The sequence below is a fragment of the Pteropus vampyrus genome, unplaced genomic scaffold (genome assembly GCF_000151845.1).
Source record: "Pteropus vampyrus isolate Shadow unplaced genomic scaffold, Pvam_2.0 Scaffold196, whole genome shotgun sequence".
In the NCBI taxonomy this organism is placed as follows: Eukaryota; Metazoa; Chordata; class Mammalia; order Chiroptera; family Pteropodidae; genus Pteropus; species Pteropus vampyrus.
In genome coordinates, this window is record NW_011888977.1 from 2,451,773 (window position 1) to 2,472,180 (window position 20,408).

The following is a 20,408-nucleotide window of genomic DNA, read 5'->3' on the forward strand; positions in this document are numbered from 1 at the left end:
CGTTGTCCACAGAGACCTGTTTCCAGTACCTCTAATGGGCCCTGGCCACACCCCTTATCCCTCCCGAGCGGATGCAGGAATCCCTCACCTGCCTGACCCCCTGCTCTCACCTAGAGCCAGAGCTGCCCTCTGGGCTTGCCCATCCCTGCTGCCCACTTGTGAATTCCCAGGGGGACTGTCTGCTCCCAGTGCAGCTGGGCACAGGCAGGCGAGAGCATCCCAGCTTTGATAGGCGGTGCGTTGAGTGCCAGGCAGGGCCGCCCATCAGGCCAGGCCAGACTCCAATTCCCGGAGGTCAGACCAGCAGATGTGGTGGGGGAGCCGACCAAGTGAGGGGAGCAGGGGCTCGGCAGGGCCCCGGAGGGATTCCAGATGCCATTATACCCCTAAGGAGCTCAGGGCTGAGGATAGGGGACTCTTAGAGATGGACGTTTGGGGATGCTGGCAAGCATGTGGGGATCCACGGCCATCCCTGGAGAAGACGGTCAGGTTGGAGCACTTGTCTCAGTGGGGCATCACTCCAGGCACATGTTTCCCAGGGGTGCCTCTTGGACCCGCCCTGCCTCTTCCAGCTGGGCAAGAGGAGCTAAAGTCACCGAGCCAGGGCTCCAGCCCTTCGGCTCCGTGCTGACTCAGGGTCCAGGACACTGTGGAGCCAGCCAAGAAGCGAATCGGGAAGGGGAGGGCAAGACAGTGGGAAGTGCTGACATCTGATGTGCCTGCTAGGCGGATGTCCGGGGGTCCTGGATGAGAAGGCTGTCAGGTGTGAGGCAGGTAGGTGTTCCGGTCACTTTCCTACTGAGGGGCTTTCGCCCTGACTCGTGGGTCCTGCCGTGTATGGGAGCTCATCAGTCTGGGTAGCTGTCAAGGCCGGCCTCAGGTCTCCATAGCTTGGGAGCAGGGTGAGTCCACAGAGTGGGGCAGGGGCTCTCCCACCACATCACCCATTGGGACTTCCCAGATCTGTACGAGAAGTGTCATGTAGGCAGGCTGGGCAGAGGGAAGGCCGAGCCGTGGTAGGGAGGAAGCTCTGCCTTCTCACCCTATGGCTGCTGTGAGTTCCTAGTTGGGAGGGAGTATGGGCCAGCCTCTGGAAAGTTCTCCCCCCACCCCCCAGCCCTGCACAGCGCCCACTGGCAGCCCAGCTCTGTACTCCTGTGGAGAGGCCCATGGCCTCTCCCTCCTCTTGGCCTGGGGCTCTGAGCAGAAGGGCCCAGCCAGGGCCCAGGGCCAGACTCTCCCATTCATTTTCCGTTTGTTCTTCCCGCCAGCGAGCTGTTTCTTCCACCAGCTCCACCCTGCTCTCCCTCTTGCTCACCCCTGCCCACCACAGATCAGAGGCTGCAATCGAAGGGTCAGAATGTCAGGGCTTAGAGGGACCTAGAAAGGAGTGAAACCGAGAGGTTGTCGGGATCCTACCTGGGTGCCTCTCTGGGCTGCCTAGGGGAGTCCTTCCCCCAATCTGAGCCTGGCTTTCCTTGGCAAAGTCAGGCAAGACAGCATGTGAATGACATGTCACTCAGCAGTTTACCTGCTAGGCCAGCCCTAGGGTAAGGGAAACAGGCCAGTTCTGAGTCTCTTCAACAAATAGTGATTGTGCTAAAAGACAGTGAACAAAATGGACAGGGGCCCTGAGCTTGCCAGCCTCTGGCAAGAGAAAGAGGGCTGGTTTGATGGTGACCCCACCTGTCCCTGGGAAGTCGAAAGAGGGGCCCAGCTGCTCTGTAAGTGTCAGCAGCAAATCAGATGGCTGGCAAGGGTGAGGACTTGAGGGCTTCTGCCAAAAAGCCAGGGACTAGAGAAGGAAGCTGCCCACTCCCAGTGTCCTTAACCCAGAATTCAGAGCTCAGAGTACAGCAGTCAGAACTGAACAGAGGTTTCTGGTCCTGGCCCCTGTACAGAATGAGAGCTGCCCACCCACTCGCGGGGCAGAAGTGACTCCAGGGCTCCCCGAGTCCTCTCTTCACGTGGGCCAAGGCCGCCCAGCTCTCTCCCTGCAGCCCAGGTCTCCTTATCAGGTGGGCTGAATCCTCCTTCCCAGGGAGCAGGGTCCAGCCATGGTTGTGAATGCCTCTTCCTGCCAGGCTCGAGGCAAAAAGAGGCACTTGTCCAGGGCTGCCTCTGCCTGTGCTCACGGGCTCCTGGGCCCATCTGTACCTTGGCTTCTCCCTCCACGAGGTCAGGCCCTCAGGATGATGAGGCTCTCAGCAAGTGGCCATTGTTCCTTTCTGAGATGACTTGTTCTATACACATGTTGGAAGCATTTAGCTCCATGATACCCTCTCCTGCAAGAGGGCAAGGCTCGCCCCACTTTCATCGAAGAGCCAGGATCCCAGCCTGCCCTCCTCTACCCCCTGATCCCGGGGCACGATTTCAGTCCATACAAGGTGGGCGAAGCAGCATTCTGTGGCCAGGGCCGAGCAGAGTGACACAGATGTTTGTTGGACACGTGAACAAACCCGAAGGTGTCTCCCCAAGCCTAGAGGGCTTTTCTAGTGCTGGCTCCTGCCCCGCACTGCCCCATAGCCCCAGACAGCAGGTGAACTGCTGTGCTCAGCTGATTCCTTGCTTTGTGACTAGAAAAGTCACTTCATCTCTCTGTCTATAAATTGGAGGTCACGATAGTGCCCACCTATGGGGCTATTGTGAGCAGTCAGTGGAATGGTCCAGAGCACTGAATGAGATCAGGTGCTGACCCCCAGGACACACTCTTTGTGTGTCCAGGGCTGTGTACTGGCCTCATCCCTCCCTTTCTGCCCACAGGTCACACTGGCCGCCTCCTCCGAGCCCTGTTGGCCTTCAGCCTCCTCTTCCTCGTGGCCCACTTCACCTTCCAGATATGCCTGCGCACCGTGCCCAGCCTGGACCAGCTTCTGGGGTCAAACTGTGAGTCCTTGAGGGGTGGAGAAGCGGCTGCCCAGGGGCAGCAGGTTTGGGGGAGAGCTAGTGTCCTTCCTGAGCTAACTGGAGGGTGGGGGGAAAGAGGGAGCCACTGAAGCCCTGCAAGAACCTTGTGTCTCCATGGGGAGGTTGGCTGCCCTGCCTCACCCAGGCTTTGCCCAACGTGGGCCACCCCCTGAGAGCCTGTCCATGACTTATGTTTAGCTGAGATGGCCCACGTTAAGTGCCCCGGTAATGGCTGGCTGTGGGGCTGGGCTAAGCACTGGTGTGGTGCTAGTTCCAGAACCTGGAGTACCGCTCTTGGGGCGGCCCTGGTCTTCTCAATGTCTCTCCCCTCCCCGCCCCTCCCCCTCTCAGTCAGCATCTTTCTCCAGTACCTGCTGGGGCTTAGAGTCTCAGCCTCACTGCCCCGCGCCCTTGCACCCCTTGGCCTGTTGGCACCCAGCCCTCCAACACCATTGACGTCAACCCCCTGGTCTTCAGATGAGGGAGCCCCAGGTTCCCAGGCCTCCTGCCTGGCTGGGGTCTCCCACCTCCAGATCCCCAGGCTCCTGCCTGGCACACTCAGCCAGGTGGGCATGCAGGTTGCCTCACCAGACTTCTGGTTTCGTTCCCTGATGAGTGTGCCCCTCCTCTGTTTAGAAACTGGAGGGAAGTTAGGTGCCTCACTGTGTGCCAGTCCTGACCAGGCCTCCTCACTGCAGCCCCTAAGGAGCAGCTGGCCCCAACTGATGGGTCTGAGAGCCTGGTCCAGCCTCCTAGCCACATCAGCTCTGCTGAGGCCGCACACTGCCCAGCTGGGCTGTGAATCCCATTCTGCCAGGCAGAGCTAATGGGCCTTTGATCCGTCTGGCTTTCCTGGCTGGGTTTCTGTCTCCCTACCAGAAAAGGCAATGTTTTCAAGCATCCCAGAAACCAGCCATAGGAGTCCTGGAGACCAAGGGTTCCCTGACTCTGGAGATTCGAGGGCCTCCTGTTGACTGGAGGGGGTTTTTCAGGTTTCACCCTCATGACCTGGTTCCCCCGCACCTTTCTCCACAGGCAGCCACTGGGAGAACCTCTCCCGACTCGTAGGGGTCACGAGGTAAGAAACCCCAGGGGATTTCCTGGGCCCAAGAGTGGGATCCCCCACTCCATGCGCCACCTCCACTGGCACCTGCCTTCTTGGGCCAACCAGTGGGCTCTCCTGCCCTTCACAGGCTGGATCTGAAGGATATCCCCAATGCTGTGCGACTGGTGGCCCCCGACCTGGGCATCCTGGTGGTCTCCGCTGTGTGCCTTGGCCTCTGTGGGCGCCTCGCACGGGAAGCCCCGCAGAACCAGTGTGCCCGGGAGCCGGTGAGCTGTGGTGGGCAGGGCACAAGTGTGTAGGGGTGGAGCATCCTAGAGCTGCATCCCAGACACCTGAGGACTATTTTACTTTCTTTTTCTGTTTTTCCTTTTTTTAACAAATGTGGGCTTTTAGTTGTAAGAATCAGTACTGTGCAAATTATAAAGAGGTAAGAAACCAGAGGGGAGAGAAGGTACGTTTCCCATGGGCGTGGGGTACACTAGCAATGCAGCACGTGTCCCTTTAAAACCTGGTCCTGGCAGGGCTCCTCCTTGGGGGACACCTGCAGAGATCCCAGACAACATCTGTGCCTTTAGAGACTGTTCTGGAGGAGATTCTTTGTGGTCACAGGACAGTAGGGAGTCAGCAGTGCTAGAGGATGGTTTGTGCCAAACATCAGGGAGTCCTTGGGACGAATGGACAGATGGACTAATGGACACAGAGATAGACATTTGAGAAGCCTCACCCACAGCATTGTCAGCGGGCTCGTGGGCAAGGTGGGGGCCGTGTAGGCTCAGAAGCCAGCAAGGCTCTAAATCAGAGACGGTCCTTAGAGGGTCCCGAGTCTTCCCTTCGGCAAGACGTGAGCACGGGGCCCTGATGTCCCCCTCGGTTGAAGGCTCAGCACTCCTCTGACCTGTACAGGGTCTGTGGCCATGAGTATGGCCTGGTCTCCAGGGCTGGGTGGGATCTGTGACAGTCCAGGGGTCCGGGCACCAGAGCCTCCCAGTGGCCGTGAGCCCCTTCCATACCCCCATGCCTTTGTCCAGTAGCTGAGGCGTGTGGGGCATGAGGACCTTGACCTACAGAGGAGCCCAGAGAGAGAAGGCAGCTTCTCATAGCAGGTCAAGACGTTCAGCCTGCAGCTGACTCAGCCCATCACTGCCCCATCCCACCAGGCAAGGCTGGTACCCCCATTTCAGAGGGGGATACAGGGACTTGGAGGTCAAGTGTCTTTTCCAGGTCTTTGTGGAGGGTTAAGCCAGGGCTGCGACTGCCCTTCTGCTTGCTCTCAGGGTCCCCTCCTGACTGGGTCTCCCTCCTTTCCCACGGGGGCACGTGGGCACCAGCAAGCATATGGGCCAAGGCCGCCTCTAGTCTCCTCATTAGCAGAACTAAGGCTTCCTGGAACAGCTCTGCCGGGAAGGGGCTGGACTGTTCTCGAAACCTGTGGGTGAGCAGGAAGAGTCAGCCTCCCACCCCACGCTGCCCATTGGGGCTGGACTCTGGTCCGCCGTGTGACTGGGACAGCTCACCTTTGCCTGCGCGCCCTCAGTGGCATAGAGCCTGCGCCATCCTGCCAACCTAGGTGCAACGGGTGTGGACAGATCCTGGAGCACGGCAGTGGGAGCACCCTTCACAGGTGCCTACTTTTAAAACCCAGAGCTAGGAGCAGCCCAAGTGCTGCGTGACACTGCCTGGCAGGGCCACATGCACACATGGTGCCCACAATTGTGTACGTGTACACATCCAGATTGTCACACCCATGCACACGCATGCTCTGACGGGGTGAGATGGGCTGTGGCAGGAGGTAAGGAGACGAGTGGACACTTCTGCCTGTCATGGCCTGTGGAACCAGCCGAGTCGGAGCCAGGGCCAGGGCTGGCTGGGCTGGATGCCACGGGCAGCCCCAAGCACCTGTCTTTCCACTCAGCAGCTGCCTCTGTTTTTCCCACTCCCAGAAATGCTCATTTTTCACAGTCCTTCTCAGAAGCTTTCCCAGGGTCTGGGCCAGGCTGTGGGCGGGGGTGAGCTCAGGCCAGGCTGCTGTACCTGCCAGTGGCTATCTCCTCCATCTGGGCTGGCTGGGGCCTCCCACTCCTTGCATTCCAGGGTCTAAAGGGGGAACCCTGATTACACATCTGACCTCAGGGGCCTGGGTCCTGCTCTCATATCTTGGTCATGGATATCCTGTAGCCCTTTCCCCCTGGCCTGCTCCCTTCCTTCCTTCTGAGTACAGCCCAGCTGCACCTCCCTGGGGACTCCCCACTCCTGCAGGCTCTGTGAGGGCAGGACCTGTCTGATTCACCTCTTCTGTCCAGCCCCCACCCACCCCTGACAGACTGGAAACAGTCTCAGAAGTTCGGTGATTTGCCTCAGGCTGCACAGACGAGAGGTCGGAACTGATATCTGACCAGGTCACCTGGATCTAGAGCCTCTGCTCTCAGTCTGGATGCCTAGTGCTGCCTCAGCTACTAGGAAGGGCGTTGTCAGGGCACTCAATGTACAGATGGGGACCTGGGGGGCCAGGCATCTGACACAGAGTCCATGATCTTTCTGTCTCACGCTGGCTCTCCCCTGCCTAGGAAACAGCTCCATTTCAGGAAACCTGAGGTAGGGCTGGGGCAATAGGCCCTGTTGGATCTCTGTCCCCACTGTTGACAGGGGAGTCCTGGAAGGGCCATCCTGTTTCCTCCTGGGTGGTTGGCCACCTCTGTGTCTCCAGAGGGTTGACCTCTAGAGGAGTTGGCAGGATGCAGCAGGAGACCCCAGCACCTGGCTATGCCTCACAGGGTCCATCTGTCATTCTGCAGAGGCCCCGTGGGGAGCAGAGGGGGAGCAGGGTGCAAACAGCCATATAATTTGGGAATTCCTCTGAGCTTCTGCTTCTTATAAGGAAAGTACTACTTCAGCCCGTGGAACCAAGTATAAAGGGGCTCTGTAAACTGTAAAGTGAAGTGCACACATGTGCATGTACTGCTTTCCTTTTTTCTAAAAATCCCTGCTTGGGCCCTTTCAGGGGCCAAACTGAGCAGGATCAGGGGCTTTCAGGACACATGCAGGAATCTGTGAGGACTGTCTGTCCTGGGGGGACGGGGGGTTCAGGGTGGTCTAGATGGGGAGATAAAAAAGAGGCCCTTGAAGGGTTACAGAATAGTCCAAGGTCAGTCTGCATGGGTCAGTCATCGCGTGTGCCGGGGCTTGGCAGGAACTTGTTTGGGGCTGGGGTGGGCCGCCTCCAGGAAGGCCTGCCAGGGCTATGCACTTGAGTGAGGCAGCGGGAAGGTAGTGGGCAGACCGTGGGCGCAGAGGGTGGCACAGGTCTGTGCTCAGGCTGGCAGTCCGCTGGCCCTCAGAGGAGCAGCCCCTATTCCTCCCTAGTGGCTTGAGTGCTGTGCCTCTGACCTCCAGCCCTCCCTGTGACCTTGGCAGGACGATGATGACAGAGATGTGGACACCGGCTGCCCGGCAGGGCTGCAGGAATCTCTTGTGCTGGCTCCCAAGCGGAGGTCACGGCTGGCCACCCGGTTCCGGATCACAGCTCACTGGCTGCTAGTGGCCGCCGGACGGACCCTAGCCATAGTGCTGCTCGCGCTGGCAGGTACCCACTGGGCAGAGAGCGGGGATCCTGGCACTGGCTGTCATACTGGGAAGGCTTTTGGCACCTGCCAAGCTCCCTGCTGACCAATAAGATGAAGGTTCCACAGCCCCAGCCAGGTATGACCCTGCATGCCCCTGTCTGGTCCTGCAGGCATCGCCCACCCCTCGGCCTTCTCCAGCGTCTACTTCCTGGTCTTCTTGGCCATCTGCACCTGGTGGGCCTGCCACTTTCCCATCAGCCCCCTGGGCTTCAGCGTACTCTGTGTCATGGTGGGATGCTTTGGTGCTGGCCACCTCATCTGTCTCTACTGCTACCAGATGCCCTTCGCCCAGGATATACTCCCACCTGCCAGCATCTGGGCCAGGTGAGGGCTCACCCACACAGACCCATTTTGTCCCTTCGTCCTGGACCTGCCCATGGGCCCTTCCCCTCAGCCAGAGGTCAGTGCCGTGTCTTCTCTGCATAGGGTTTTTGGTCTTAAGGACTTCGTGGCCCATACGAACTGCTCCAGTTCCAACACACTGGTCCTTAACACCAGCCACGACTGGCCCGTGTACGTGAGCCCCAGCATCCTGCTGCTCCTGTACTACACTGTGACCTCACTCCTGAAACTCCGCACACACCACCCCCCAGACCAGGTGGGTGCCTAGGGCTGGTGCCCTTCTCTGTCCTCATACCTCTGGACCCACCCCCCCCTCAACACACACACACACACACACACACACACACACACACACACACCCCTCCTTCAGGCCATAGCCCTTGGGTGGGGTGAGGAGCTGAGCTCTGCTCTGGTCTCTGCAAATGAAGGAGGCTGCCAAAGTCGAAAAACGGGAAGTGGAGCTGACTGAGGTGGACCAGTGGCCCCAGGGCCAGGCCAGGGCTGCAGCCTCCAAGGAGGAAGGAGCTGCCCAGGTGAGGAATCCAGGCTGAGTGGTGGGGCCAAGTCAGCCTGCCCACGGGCTCAATTCATTGGGTCTTGGCTCACCTCTGCAGCACATGACACCCACGCCCATGGGGCCTGACCCTGAGGCCGACAACTGCATCGTGCATGACCTGACCTGCCACAGCCCGATCCAGCAGCGCCCCAGTGAGTAGGACACAGCCAAGACAGCCTAGTAGACATGGGCACACTGGTGCTGCCCCCTGGTGGCCACTGAGTGGTAGCGCCATGTCAGCCTCTCCAGCTGTGCCCATCTGGGGCCATGAAGCTGACTGATCCCCAAGACCCTGTGGAGGGTAGGAGGGACCCCATGGCTCCTACCCGCTCCCTACCTGCCTCCCAGTTCCTAAAACACTAGACTGCTCTGCCTTGGGCTGGCCCCAAGGCCCACGGTGGCTGTCTGTCATCCAGGTGGATGCTGGCCTGGGAACTTTGTGTAGCAGCGTCCCCATTGGGAGGGCTATTGTTCTTAAGCTTTGATTTCCATTTTGTGAATTGCCCCTGAATGAAGCAGGAGCTGAACTGCTGGACTCAGAAGCCGGCACCCTGGGGACTTGTATGCCCACAGCTGGAAGGGGGTCAGGGCCATCTTGTCCATCCTGTCCCTTCAGAGCCTTGGAAACTGAGGCCTGGAGAGGGGTGAGGACTGACCAGGGTTACACAACAGTTGGGAGCAATGTGAGACAGGAGCCTGCCTTTTCTGCCCCCGGGGGCCAACGAGTGCCTCCTCTCACCGGGCTCTAGCACCCTGGCCACATTTTAGGACAAAATCAGGTGTGAGCAAGGGACTCTGGCCTATTGATTTTGGAGCTTCCTGAGTGACTCCTGTCCCCTGCTCCGTAGTGCGCCCCAGGCTGGCTGAGCTGAGAGAAGCATCACCACTCCACGGCCTGGGTCACCTCATCATGGACCAGAGCTATGTGTGTGCCCTCATCGCCATGATGGTAAGGAGCAGCCTGCCCGGGTTCCCTCACATGTACCAGGAGGTAGATGGTAGCCCATGTTTCACAGCCCAGTGCCACCTCACCAGAAATGGATGGAGCTGTGTCCTCCTGGGCCAAGAACCACCTGGCTAGCCCACAGCTGTGTGTATGAGCACATGTGTGTGTGAGCATGTGTGAATATGTCTGTGAATTTGAGCATGTATATGTTTGAATGTGAATGTGTGTGAGTGTACACGTGTGAGCACTGTGAGCATGTGTGTGAACATCTGCAAATGTGTATGAGTGTGTGTGTAAATGAGTGTCCACATGAGCATGCAAGCATGTGTGTGGATGTGTGTGTGTGAGCATGTGTGTGTGTGTGTGTGTGTGTGAGCATGTGTGAATATGTCTGTGAATTTGAACATGTATATGTTTGAATGTGAATGTGTGTGAGTGTACACGTGTGAGCACTGTGAGCATGTGTGTGAACATCTGCAAATGTGTATGAGTGTTTGTGTAAATGAGTGTCCACATGAGCATGCAAGCATGTGTGTGGATGTGTGTGTGTGAGCATGTGTGTGTGTGTGTGTGTGTGTGTGCATACATGTGGTAGGGGGCGTGTGTCCTGTGTTACTGTGCTTCAGACTGACAGGGCATGTTCGCCTTCCTGTCTGAGCCCCTCTCTGGGGGCCCCACCCCCTCAGCATCCTGGGGGAGCAGGTCAGGGCTGGGCTGGGCTGGGTGGACTGTGCAGCCTGCCCACCAGCCCCTGCCATCCAGGTGTGGAGCATCACCTACCACAGCTGGCTGACCTTCGTGCTGCTGCTCTGGGCCTGCCTCATCTGGACTGTGCGTAGCCGTCACCAGCTGGCCATGCTCTGCTCGCCCTTTATCCTGCTCTATGGACTGGCGCTGTGTGGCCTGCGCTATGTGTGGTCCATGGACCTGCGTTCCGAGCTGCCCACCACCCTGGGTCCTGTCAGCCTGCGCCAGCTGGGGCTGGAGCACACCCATTACCCCTGCCTGGACCTCGGTGCCATGGTGAGTGCCTCCCACCCCAGGGCACCTGTGAGCATACACTAGTGCCTTGGGTTTCTGCATGAAGACCCGTGACAGTACCATTGTTCATCATCTAGTTCCCTGTGGAATGGGAGCTCTGGAAGGGTGGGCCTGTTTCTAGCGGTCACCATCGGGTTCCCACTGGCCAGCCCAGAGTAGTTGCTTGAGTGAATGAGTGATGACCTTATGTTGTAGCGGGCACGGTCTCCATCTCCCTGACACAGATACCTTTAGTGTTGCACGCTGCTTCTGGGTCTGAGTCTCAATGGGTTCATATCTCACCATGCGAGACTCGTGAGCCCATGTGCATGCATGTGTATGCAGATGTGTATGCAGAGGTGAACCTGTGTGCACACACACATGTGAGCCTGTGCATATGTGAATGTGAACAGATGTATGAGCCTGTGCGTGCAAATGTGTGTGCTTGTGTGTGAACTTGTATGCAGGTGTGTATGTGACAGGCTAAGCTTTTGCCTGCAGGGGGCTGAGCTGGCTGCCTCCCTACTGAGGGTCTTTCTTCCGCCCACATCTTCTGGGGCTGGACACTGGCTCTGGGAGGGGTGCCAGGCCACCTGGCCCTCAGTGACGCCGCCTCACCCCGTCCCAGTTGCTGTATACTCTGACCTTCTGGCTCCTACTGCGCCAATTTGTCAAAGAGAAGCTGCTGAGGAGGAAGAAGGTGCCCCCTGCACTGATGGAGGTCACCACTGGAGACACAGGTGAGCAGTCAGGGCAGTTAGGTCAGCCCCCTCCCACCTGGTCCTAAAGTCACACCTCTGACCCCTGGCTTGGCCCACAGAGCCCACAAGAACGCGGATGCTGCTCCAGAGCCTGGGGGAGCTGGTCACAGGCCTCTACGCCAAGTACTGGATCTACGTGTGTGCTGGCATGTTCATCGTGGTCAGCTTCGCCGGCCGCCTCGTCGTCTACAAGATCGTCTACATGTTCCTCTTCTTGCTCTGCCTCACCCTCTTCCAGGTGCCTGGGGTGGGCAGGGTGGGACCCTCAAGCAGCTGGGCCTCACAGCAGGAGGGCCTCACACACCCTGTCCTTGCAGGTCTACTACAGCCTATGGAGGAAGCTGCTCAAGGTGTTCTGGTGGCTGGTGGTGGCCTACACCATGCTGGTGCTCATTGCCGTCTATACCTTCCAGTTCCAGGACTTCCCCATGTACTGGCGCAACCTGACGGGCTTCACTGACGAGCAGTGAGTTGCGGGTGGGCAATTGGACAGGCAGGCGGGTGGGGTTCGGGCACGGGCTACTCATTTCTTCCGGCCCGAGGCTCTACATTGGGGAACCCGGGGGCCGGGCAGTGCTGACGGCCCACCCTCCCCAGGCTGGGGGACCTGGGCCTGGAGCAGTTCAGCGTGTCCGAGCTCTTCTCCAGCATCCTCATCCCCGGCTTCTTCCTGCTCGCCTGCATCCTGCAGTTGCACTACTTCCACCAGCCCTTCATGCAGCTCACTGACCTGGAGCACGTGCCCCCGCCCAGTGCCCGCCGCCTGCGCTGGGCTCACAGGTGCGCCTGCCCCCTCCAGGTGGCCCACCTCCCCTGCAGCCTCTGAGGGTGGTGGGCTCTGGTCTCAGCTCATGAGAGGGTGAGGGGAAGGCTTAGAGGTCTGCAGAGTATTACCCACTTCACACTAGTACAGAGAAGGGCCTCGTCTACGAGGAGACAGGAGGCTGGTGTGACCTGGGACAGCGGGAAGTCCTTGGCCACCACCTTCGAATGCCAAGGGGCCTCAGATGCTGGATGTTTTTTCCAACCCAGTGGAGGCTCGGGGGTGGAATGTCAACTGGGATGCATGCTCTGACCCAGCAGCTGCAGCACAAACACGGGTCACCAAGCAGAGGCAGGAGGGGGTGCAGGCAGAATTTGTCAGCCCCCGTAGGACAGGAGCACAGGTAGGAATTGACACCTTGGGGCCCTGTCCTAGGCAGGACGCAGTGAGTGGGACCCCACTATTGCAGCAGGAGGAGGAGGAGGCCCCCCGTGATGAGGGGCTGGGCACAGCTGGCCTCCACCAGGCCCCAGAAGGTAAGTCAGGAGGGGTTGAGTGTGGACCCAGAGAGGTGAGTGTGGGGTACCAAGGAGCCGGGCCACTGGGTCCCCTGTGGATGCGCCCCAGAGCCTTGTCTGTGTGGAACAGAATAGCCCCAGGCCCCGAGTCCCTGTCCCTTCTTACTGCCTGTCCTCCACCCCAACAGTTGCAGCCAACAAGTGGGGCCTGGTGGCAGAGCGACTGCTGGATCTATCCGCCAGTTTCTGGAGCGTCCTCACTCGCCTGCAGGTGTTCGTGCGGCGCCTGCTGGAGCTGCACGTCTTCAAGCTGGTGGCTCTGTACACTGTTTGGGTGGCCCTGAAGGAGGCGAGTGTGGGACACACACCTTCCTATTCTGCAGTGGGGTTACTCAGGGCACCTCGCTGGCCTCTCTAGATCTTGGAGGCCCACAGGGGAGGGAACTGCCCCACCTTCCTGGCTCAGCCCCACCTGTTCCACCTGCCACCAGGTGTCAGTAATGAACCTCTTGCTGGTCGTGCTCTGGGCCTTCGCTCTGCCCTACCCCCGCTTCAGGCCCATGGCCTCCTGCCTGTCCACGGTATGGACCTGCATCATTATCGTGTGCAAGATGCTCTACCAGCTCAAGGTCGTCAGCCCCCATGAGTACTCCAGCAACTGCACCGAGGTACTGCCACCAGGCACCACATCCCTGAGCCTCGCAAGTCTCCTGCACCTCGGGAGCCGAAGGGGCTCCTTCTTCAGCTCAGAGTGAGGGACAGATGCAGAGGGCCATCCTTAGGGCCAGGGGCTTCCTGGAGGAGGTGTACTTCAACCTGGTCTACAGAGGACACACTCCCTATGCCAAGGTGTCTGGGTTAGAGAAATGTCCTGACGTGGCAGACGCCCTGATGAAATAGAGGTCATGGCGTGAGGTGACACCGAGGCCAGGTGTCTCCTGGGGTGAAGGGAGTAGAGCCTGAGCCAGGCCTGGGAGGGGAGAGGCCACTCAGAGCAGCCCCTACCCAGAGTTTTCTTTTCACTCACCCCTCGGCCTCTGCCTGCAGCCTCCCCAGCCCCAGTCACTCTGTCCCCTTCTCTATTAAGGTGGGTTGGGGGCTGACAGCACCCTCATGTCCCTGGCCAGAGGCAGCTGTGGTCTGGCCAGACCTGTTCTGGAGCTGTGGTTGGAGCAGGGGCCCAGGCCAGGGTCAGTGGCCCCTGGGGCCAGCGTCCAGTTACTAGCATCCAGGGAGCCGATGTTAATGCTGCCCGTGTCCCCCAGCCCCTCCCCAATAGCACCAACCTGCAGAAGACGGAGATCAACCAGTCCTTGCTGTACCGAGGGCCCGTTGACCCGGCCAACTGGTTTGGGGTGCGGAAGGGCTTCCCGAACCTAGGCTACATCCAGGTGAGGGCAGGGCCAAGGGGTCAGGCCAGGGTGGGATCAAGGGGGCTAGGGGAACATATGTGTGGGGGCAGGGGCCAAAGGGGCCTGACCATCCCCCTCCCCAGAACCACCTGCAGATTCTGCTGCTGCTGGTGTTCGAGTCCATTGTGTACCGGCGCCAGGAGCATCACCGCCGGCAGCACCAGCTGGCCCCGCTGCCTGCCCAGGCCGTCTGCATCGATGGCACCCGTCAGCAGCTGGACCGGGACCTGCTCAGCTGTGTCAAATATTTCGTCAACTTCTTCTTCTACAAATTTGGGCTGGAGGTGAGGCCAGGCGTCAACCTTCACCCTTTCTCCCCAGGCAGGGCTCAGCCACTTGGGGACCCATGCCACCCTCTGTAGGGCCTTGGCTGAGCATCTGCAATGTGCTGGGGACACGAGACCTATCACCAGGGGTGCAGAGTTCTCCTGGGTAAGGCAGGCCTGTAGAGCGAGGTCTGGGGGCCAGGACTCAGACTAGAGCCTGGGTCAGAGTCGAGACTCTGCCTCTAGCCTCAGATTTTCCCCCTGCACGGTGGAGACACGTCCAACCTCTCCATCCCTCCAGGAGGATGATGTGAGCTGCCATGGGCTTGGGCTGCAGGGTCCCACTCTGTGCATGAAACCCTAGTGCATTGAGGCACAGGGTGCTCTGCTCCCAGCCTGCCTGATCGCCCCGTGCTGCCTGTGGCCCTCTGAGCCAACCTGCTGGGCCCGAGGCTGCCTGCAGGCAGGACCGGGAAGGTCCCTTCCACCAGCTCCTTCCGTCTTTCATCCTCATCTCCTCCTCTCCACTCTGCCACCCCCAGATCTGCTTCCTGATGGCCGTGAATGTGATTGGGCAGCGCATGAACTTCATGGTCATCCTACACGGCTGCTGGCTGGTGGCCATCCTCACCCGCCGGCGCCGCAGGGCCATTGCCCGTCTCTGGCCCAAATACTGCCTCTTCCTGACGCTCTTCCTGCTGTACCAGTACCTGCTGTGCCTGGGCATCCCCCCGGCCCTGTGCATTGGTGAGCAGGGCGCAGGCGGTGGGCAGGGTGTGGGGCATGAGCACTAAGTGATCCGGTGCACATGGCTGTGGCCACATGAAAGCGCACGGGGGTGTTTCCCACCTGCTGTGGGCTCCTCTAGACCCCGGAGTTGGCCTCAGCTCCCCTCACCATTACACGGCCTGGCCTCCTCTAGTCCATCCCCACTCAGCCCCCAGCCCCACCCAGGTGCTCCTGGTGCTCCTTCCACGGACCCCGCCAGCTGCAGCCATCTCTCTGGAGTGGCAGTGCTGTGGCTTCTTTTCCATAGCATATAAGGTGCATCTGTGTTGATGTGTGTGTTGATACTTTGGTTTTTTTCCTTGGTTTGAATGTACTGTAGCTGGTTTGACCTTTCACCCATGGAAGACATCTGGTGGTTTCCAGTTTGGGGCTGCGATGTATAGGTTTCTACGTAGGCATAGTTCTCGTTTCTCTGGGATAAATGCCCAGAGCAGCTGTCCCATTTTACATTCCCGCCAGCAACGTATGTGTTATCCGGTTCTTCCACATCCGCACCAGCATTCAGTGTCACCACTATTTTTTATTTTAGCCATTCTGAGAGACGTAGGATGATGTCTCATTCTGGTCCATCCGTACCATGGCCCACCACTCAGGAAGGCTGCCCCGCCTACCTGCCTGCCTGTTATTCTCTAGATGTAACTCAGTTCCTCCCATGGGGACCTGGGGCACAGTTTATGCCTGGGAAACGTATACATAAGAATGTGCTAGAAGCTCTGGACCTGTACGCTCTTGAGACTCCAAGTGAGAGTAGGTGTGTTTTTGAGGCTGACTGTGTGAATATGTGTGTGTAAGTGTAAGTGTAAGAATGATTCCCCTGGACACTGGGCCCCTGGAGACTGCAAGCCAGCAGAATGGGACAGGGACGGAATGTCTGGAGCCCTGATCCACACCCTCCACCAACAGACTATCCGTGGCGCTGGAGCCAGGCCATCCCCATGAACTCTGCCCTCATCAAGTGGCTGTACCTGCCCGACTTCTTCAGGGCCCCCAACTCCACCAACCTCATCAGTGAGTACCCACCGCTGGGCCCCTTGTCCACACACGCCATCTGCAGCCAGCCTCATGGGAAGCCAAGGAGGTTTTGTATGGGGACAGGCAGCAGGCGAGTGCAGACCCTCCTCTCTAGCCAGCAAAGAGATGCCTTGTCCAGGCCTTGCCAGCCAGTCCCATCCTGTGGTTCCCCAGCAAGATAGGGGACATGCCCATGGCACTAAGGCACACCTCGCATGTGCACACCCAGCCACTAGACATGTATTTGCTTGCCAGTGTGTAGGCAGCTGTGCATGCAAGTGTGAATGTGGGGGTGGACACTGGTGTGAATGCAGGGGCGGACCCTGGTGTGGAACAGATGTGTACTAGGTAGACAGAGGGACAGACACAGGTGTGCATAGACTGATGTCTATATGGTATGAAGTCAGGCATACTTTATTCCTGATATGCATATGGTGTACATAGAGCCTCATGTACATGCACAGACAGGCAGAATGTGTACACAAGTGTGGTCTCCGACATCCATGTGCATATCCATGCCCATGTGTTCACATACACAGACATGTGTCTGCCCAGTCGCCCCCACCCCCACCCCCCGCCACTACATACACATAACCTATTTCTCTCTGGTCTGGGTACAAGGTCAGTGCCAGGAGGGATGTGCCCTGTGCCCTTCATGTGCCAGGCCTCCACATGGCCAATGGTTCTTGGGGTCAGTGTGGCAGGGCCGTCCCATGTGCCCACAGGTGACTTCCTCCTGCTGCTCTGCGCCTCCCAGCAGTGGCAGGTATTCTCAGCCGAGGGCACCGAGGAGTGGCAGCACATGGCCGGCGTCAACACCGACCACCTGGAGCCACTGCGGGGGGAGCCCAACCCTGTGCCCAACTTCATCCACTGCAGGTGGGTCCCAGGGCATCGCCAGCTTACGGAGCCCAGTCGGGGCTGAGGGCTCGCTAGGGCCGTGTAGGCAACTGGTTAGCAGAGCTGACAGACACACCTGGGCTCTGGCTAGGACTGAGCCTTGGACAGGTGCTGCCAGTGATGTCCTGTGGCCAGGACAAGGGGTGGACACCGACCTCACAGCAGAGGGGCCTTCTGAGTTCCTTTGGCCCGAGGCTGCGGGGGGAGGAGGGGTAACCGGCCCACAGCGACATCCCGCCCGGCAGGTCCTACCTCGACATGCTGAAAGTGGCCGTCTTCCGCTACCTCTTCTGGCTGGTGCTGGTGGTGGTGTTCGTCACAGGGGCCACGCGCATCAGTGTCTTCGGGCTGGGCTACCTGCTGGCCTGTTTCTACCTGCTGCTCTTCGGCACCTCTCTGCTGCAGAAGGACACGCATGCCCGCCTCGTGCTGTGGGACTGCCTCATCCTCTACAATGTCACCGTCATCATCTCTAAGAACATGCTCTCGGTGAGCCAGCCTGCCCAGCTCCAGCCCTGACCCAAACCCTGACCCCGCAGGCTAGCTGACCCTCTTTCCGCCCCCAGCTCCTGTCCTGCGTCTTTGTGGAGCAAATGCAGAGCAGCTTCTGCTGGGTCATCCAGCTCTTCAGCCTTGTGTGCACAGTCAAAGGCTACTATGACCGTGAGTGGGAGAGGGCAGGTGGCTGGGAGCATCTGGGACACGTACCACTTCTGGGACCCCAACCCCTATCCCTGACCCACACTCCTGACCTATGTCCTTGACCCTGACCCCGACAAATATGCTTGACCTCCTGCCCCTGACTCAGGTCCCTAACCCCTGCCCCACAGCCCTGACCCCAACCCATGCTCCTGACCCTGATCACACCCCTTACCTGTGCTGGCGCCTGTTCCACAGCCAAGGAGATGCTGAGCAGGGACCAGGACTGCCTGCTGCCCATAGAGGAGGCCGGCATCCTCTGGGACAGTGTTTGTTTCCTGTTCCTGCTGCTGCAGCGTCGTGTCTTCCTCAGCTACTACTTCCTGCATGTCAGGGCCGAGCTCCAGGCCACCGCGCTGCAGGCCTCCAGGTTGGCCCCTGCCTCTGGTTCCTCAGGCCCATCTAGGGCAGGGCGCTGTTCCCTGATGCGACATGTCCCCTAGAGGGAGAACTGATGACCACAGGCCATTAGCGCTTCCTCAGAGGCACTTCATGTGCTCTCAGCCCCAGCTGTGTGTGGGCTGGTGTTTCCATCCTGTTATTGCCCCCACACTGGGTTAGGGTGCACCCCACCAGAGGGCCTGACCCCCCTTGCCCTGTGCTCTGGTCAATGAGCCGACACATCTCCCTGTCCCTGGCTTCTGCAGCTCCCACGGCCAGGGAGACAGGTCTGCGGTCTTGCTGCTGCCTTTTCATTTGCATTTCTTTCCACCCCATGAGACTAGAGGCAGCAGGAGGGGTCCCCACCCTCTGACCGTAGTACCCGACAGGGTGGGGGTCATGCTGGGGAGCCAGCCCTCAGTGGGAGCAGGGAGGGGCTGGGTAGGTGGGCCAAGCCCAGAGGAAGGGGAGCCTTTATAGCTGGAGCTTGGCACCCCCTGGGCCTCACTCACCTCTCCACAGGGGTTTCGCCCTGTACAATGCTGCCAACCTCAAAAGCATTGACTTCCACCGCAAGGCCGAGGAGAAGTCACTGGCCCAGCTAAAAAGACAGTAGGTGCCATCTGGGGGAGCTGGGTGGGGGCGTTTTCCTGACTGGCCCAGCACTCAGAGCCTTCTTCCACCCACAGGATGGAACGTATCCGCACCAAGCAGAAGAAGCACAGGCAGAGCCGGGTGAATCTTGGCCACCCCCAGGAACCCTTGGACCCTGACCAGGAGCCAGGTATGTGTGGATGGAGCCTCGTGGGCCCCTGAGTCCTGGCGTGTTTATGCCACTGGAGCCTGCCTGAGTCCGTGCCACGTGACGTCCCAAAGGGCTTCCAGCCCATCTGTCCTGTGCCATGTGGTCACTCTCTGTCCCCAAAAGCCACACAGCTGGCCTGTGACTGTCCGTTTGCACTTGTGGGCTGTCCTCCATCCCCACAGTACCACACAGCCTCTGTCACTGCAGGGACTCAGTGTCTGTCTCTGCTGAGGGTCCGCCCTCATTCTCCCATGCCTCTCCCTGCTGGCTCATGCTCGCCACCCGCTCCCCTCCACAGGGCCCAGCAGTCCAGAGGGCTCCTCCCCGCCACAGAGACAGTGGTGGCGGCCCTGGCTGGACCACGCCACAGGTACTGCCCCAACCTGGCTGCCATGACCACACCCTCAAGACACCCTCCCCTTCTCTCAGTTGCTGTCCACCTTTGGGGTGGATGGAGTTTGTCAGATGCTGACCTCCAGCCTGTGCATGTTCCCCTTTCCCTGCGCTTCCCATGATCACTGTCATGCACACCCCCAGGCCTCACTCCGAGCCATGAAGTAATAAGGGGCTAGGTCTCAACTTAGCTGGGCCTCTGACAACAGGCTCTGTTCTTTTCTAACTCAGGGATTCAGAAGTTTGAATCTTCACTGCCCACCCCCTTCCCCAGCCCTGCCTCCTCTATGTTCCTCTCGTCCAGTCTCGTCTCGTTCCACGGCTCTGGCCTGTGTCCTGTGCATGTGCTTCCGTCCCCTAGGCTGCTGCTTCCCGCCTCCAGCCACTGTGGCTGTCACTTGGGGGGAGGGTGGCATGGGGACCTTGGCTCATGGAGTCATAAGATGCTGAGGGGACCCAAGCTGGGCAACCCAGCAAGACCTGTTACTGGGCCCACTTAAACCCAAGAAATGAACTTGAAGGTCTTGTGGGTGTGTGGGGGTGGGAGGGTGGAAAGCCCTTCCCTGTGTGGGGGAAGCCGGCTCTCAGCTCCACTCTGCCCACAGTCGTCCACTCCGGGGACTACTTCCTGTTTGAGTCCAGTGAGGAGGAGGAGGAGGCCCAGCCTGAGGACTCTAGGCCATCAGCACAGAGTGCCTTCCAGGTGATGTGGAGGGTCCCCTGCCTGCCATCCCTGGTCCATGGAGCACCAGGGCTAGGGTAGCACAGGGAGGACAGATGCCCCCAGGGCCTGTGGAGCCTGCCCAGCCCCATCCAGACTGCCCAAGTCCACAAGTTAGAAGGGACAGCAGACTATGGGGGACATAGGTCATGTGCCCCTCTGCCCACTGCCTCCCATGGGCCGGGCTCTGACCACCCAGGTCTGTGGTGGTCACTGGTGTCCTGGCCTTTGAGAAGGACTGAGTATGTTTGTTGGACACACATCTGTCTCCTGGGCCAGGAGACTCTTGTCCACCTTTAGGTCCCCGGTTCTAGCATGGGGCCCAGGTGCTGTGATGTGCGGGGTGGGCCGTGTGCAGAGCAGTCCCACAATGCTCATAGGGCCCAGGTGCTGTGATGCGCAGAGTGGGCTGTGTGCAGAGCAGTCCCACGACGCTCATATCCTGCCCGGGCTCAGGCTGAAGGTCACTAGCTGGGCCATCTGATCCCCGGCTCCTCCTCCTCTGGAGCTCAGATGTGGGCCCAATGAGCCT

At 59.4% G+C, this 20,408-nt stretch overlaps 1 protein-coding gene across 2 annotated transcripts in view; it reads left to right on the forward strand.

Moving 5' to 3' along the window:
- PIEZO1 (piezo type mechanosensitive ion channel component 1) overlaps window positions 1–20,408 on the forward strand; it is a 66,796-nt gene that overhangs the window by 38,915 nt on the left and 7,473 nt on the right. For both annotated transcript variants that reach the window (XR_002783209.1, XM_011371889.2), the window contains exons 3-31: window positions 2,764–2,886; window positions 3,943–3,985; window positions 4,101–4,239; window positions 7,385–7,553; window positions 7,704–7,917; window positions 8,020–8,191; window positions 8,364–8,468; window positions 8,550–8,643; window positions 9,340–9,440; window positions 10,200–10,460; window positions 11,086–11,197; window positions 11,278–11,456; window positions 11,536–11,684; window positions 11,816–11,998; window positions 12,417–12,517; window positions 12,688–12,848; window positions 12,991–13,167; window positions 13,765–13,890; window positions 13,995–14,195; window positions 14,720–14,924; window positions 15,870–15,974; window positions 16,703–16,856; window positions 17,123–17,366; window positions 17,444–17,540; window positions 17,775–17,946; window positions 18,480–18,569; window positions 18,647–18,741; window positions 19,061–19,132; window positions 19,761–19,858. Coding sequence is in view for 1 of the 2 variants with exons in the window: in XM_011371889.2 (XP_011370191.1) it covers window positions 2,764–2,886; window positions 3,943–3,985; window positions 4,101–4,239; window positions 7,385–7,553; window positions 7,704–7,917; window positions 8,020–8,191; window positions 8,364–8,468; window positions 8,550–8,643; window positions 9,340–9,440; window positions 10,200–10,460; window positions 11,086–11,197; window positions 11,278–11,456; window positions 11,536–11,684; window positions 11,816–11,998; window positions 12,417–12,517; window positions 12,688–12,848; window positions 12,991–13,167; window positions 13,765–13,890; window positions 13,995–14,195; window positions 14,720–14,924; window positions 15,870–15,974; window positions 16,703–16,856; window positions 17,123–17,366; window positions 17,444–17,540; window positions 17,775–17,946; window positions 18,480–18,569; window positions 18,647–18,741; window positions 19,061–19,132; window positions 19,761–19,858 (4,142 nt within the window). In the remaining variant the exon portion in view is untranslated. The remainder of the gene's footprint in view (window positions 1–2,763; window positions 2,887–3,942; window positions 3,986–4,100; window positions 4,240–7,384; window positions 7,554–7,703; window positions 7,918–8,019; window positions 8,192–8,363; window positions 8,469–8,549; window positions 8,644–9,339; window positions 9,441–10,199; window positions 10,461–11,085; window positions 11,198–11,277; window positions 11,457–11,535; window positions 11,685–11,815; window positions 11,999–12,416; window positions 12,518–12,687; window positions 12,849–12,990; window positions 13,168–13,764; window positions 13,891–13,994; window positions 14,196–14,719; window positions 14,925–15,869; window positions 15,975–16,702; window positions 16,857–17,122; window positions 17,367–17,443; window positions 17,541–17,774; window positions 17,947–18,479; window positions 18,570–18,646; window positions 18,742–19,060; window positions 19,133–19,760; window positions 19,859–20,408) is intronic.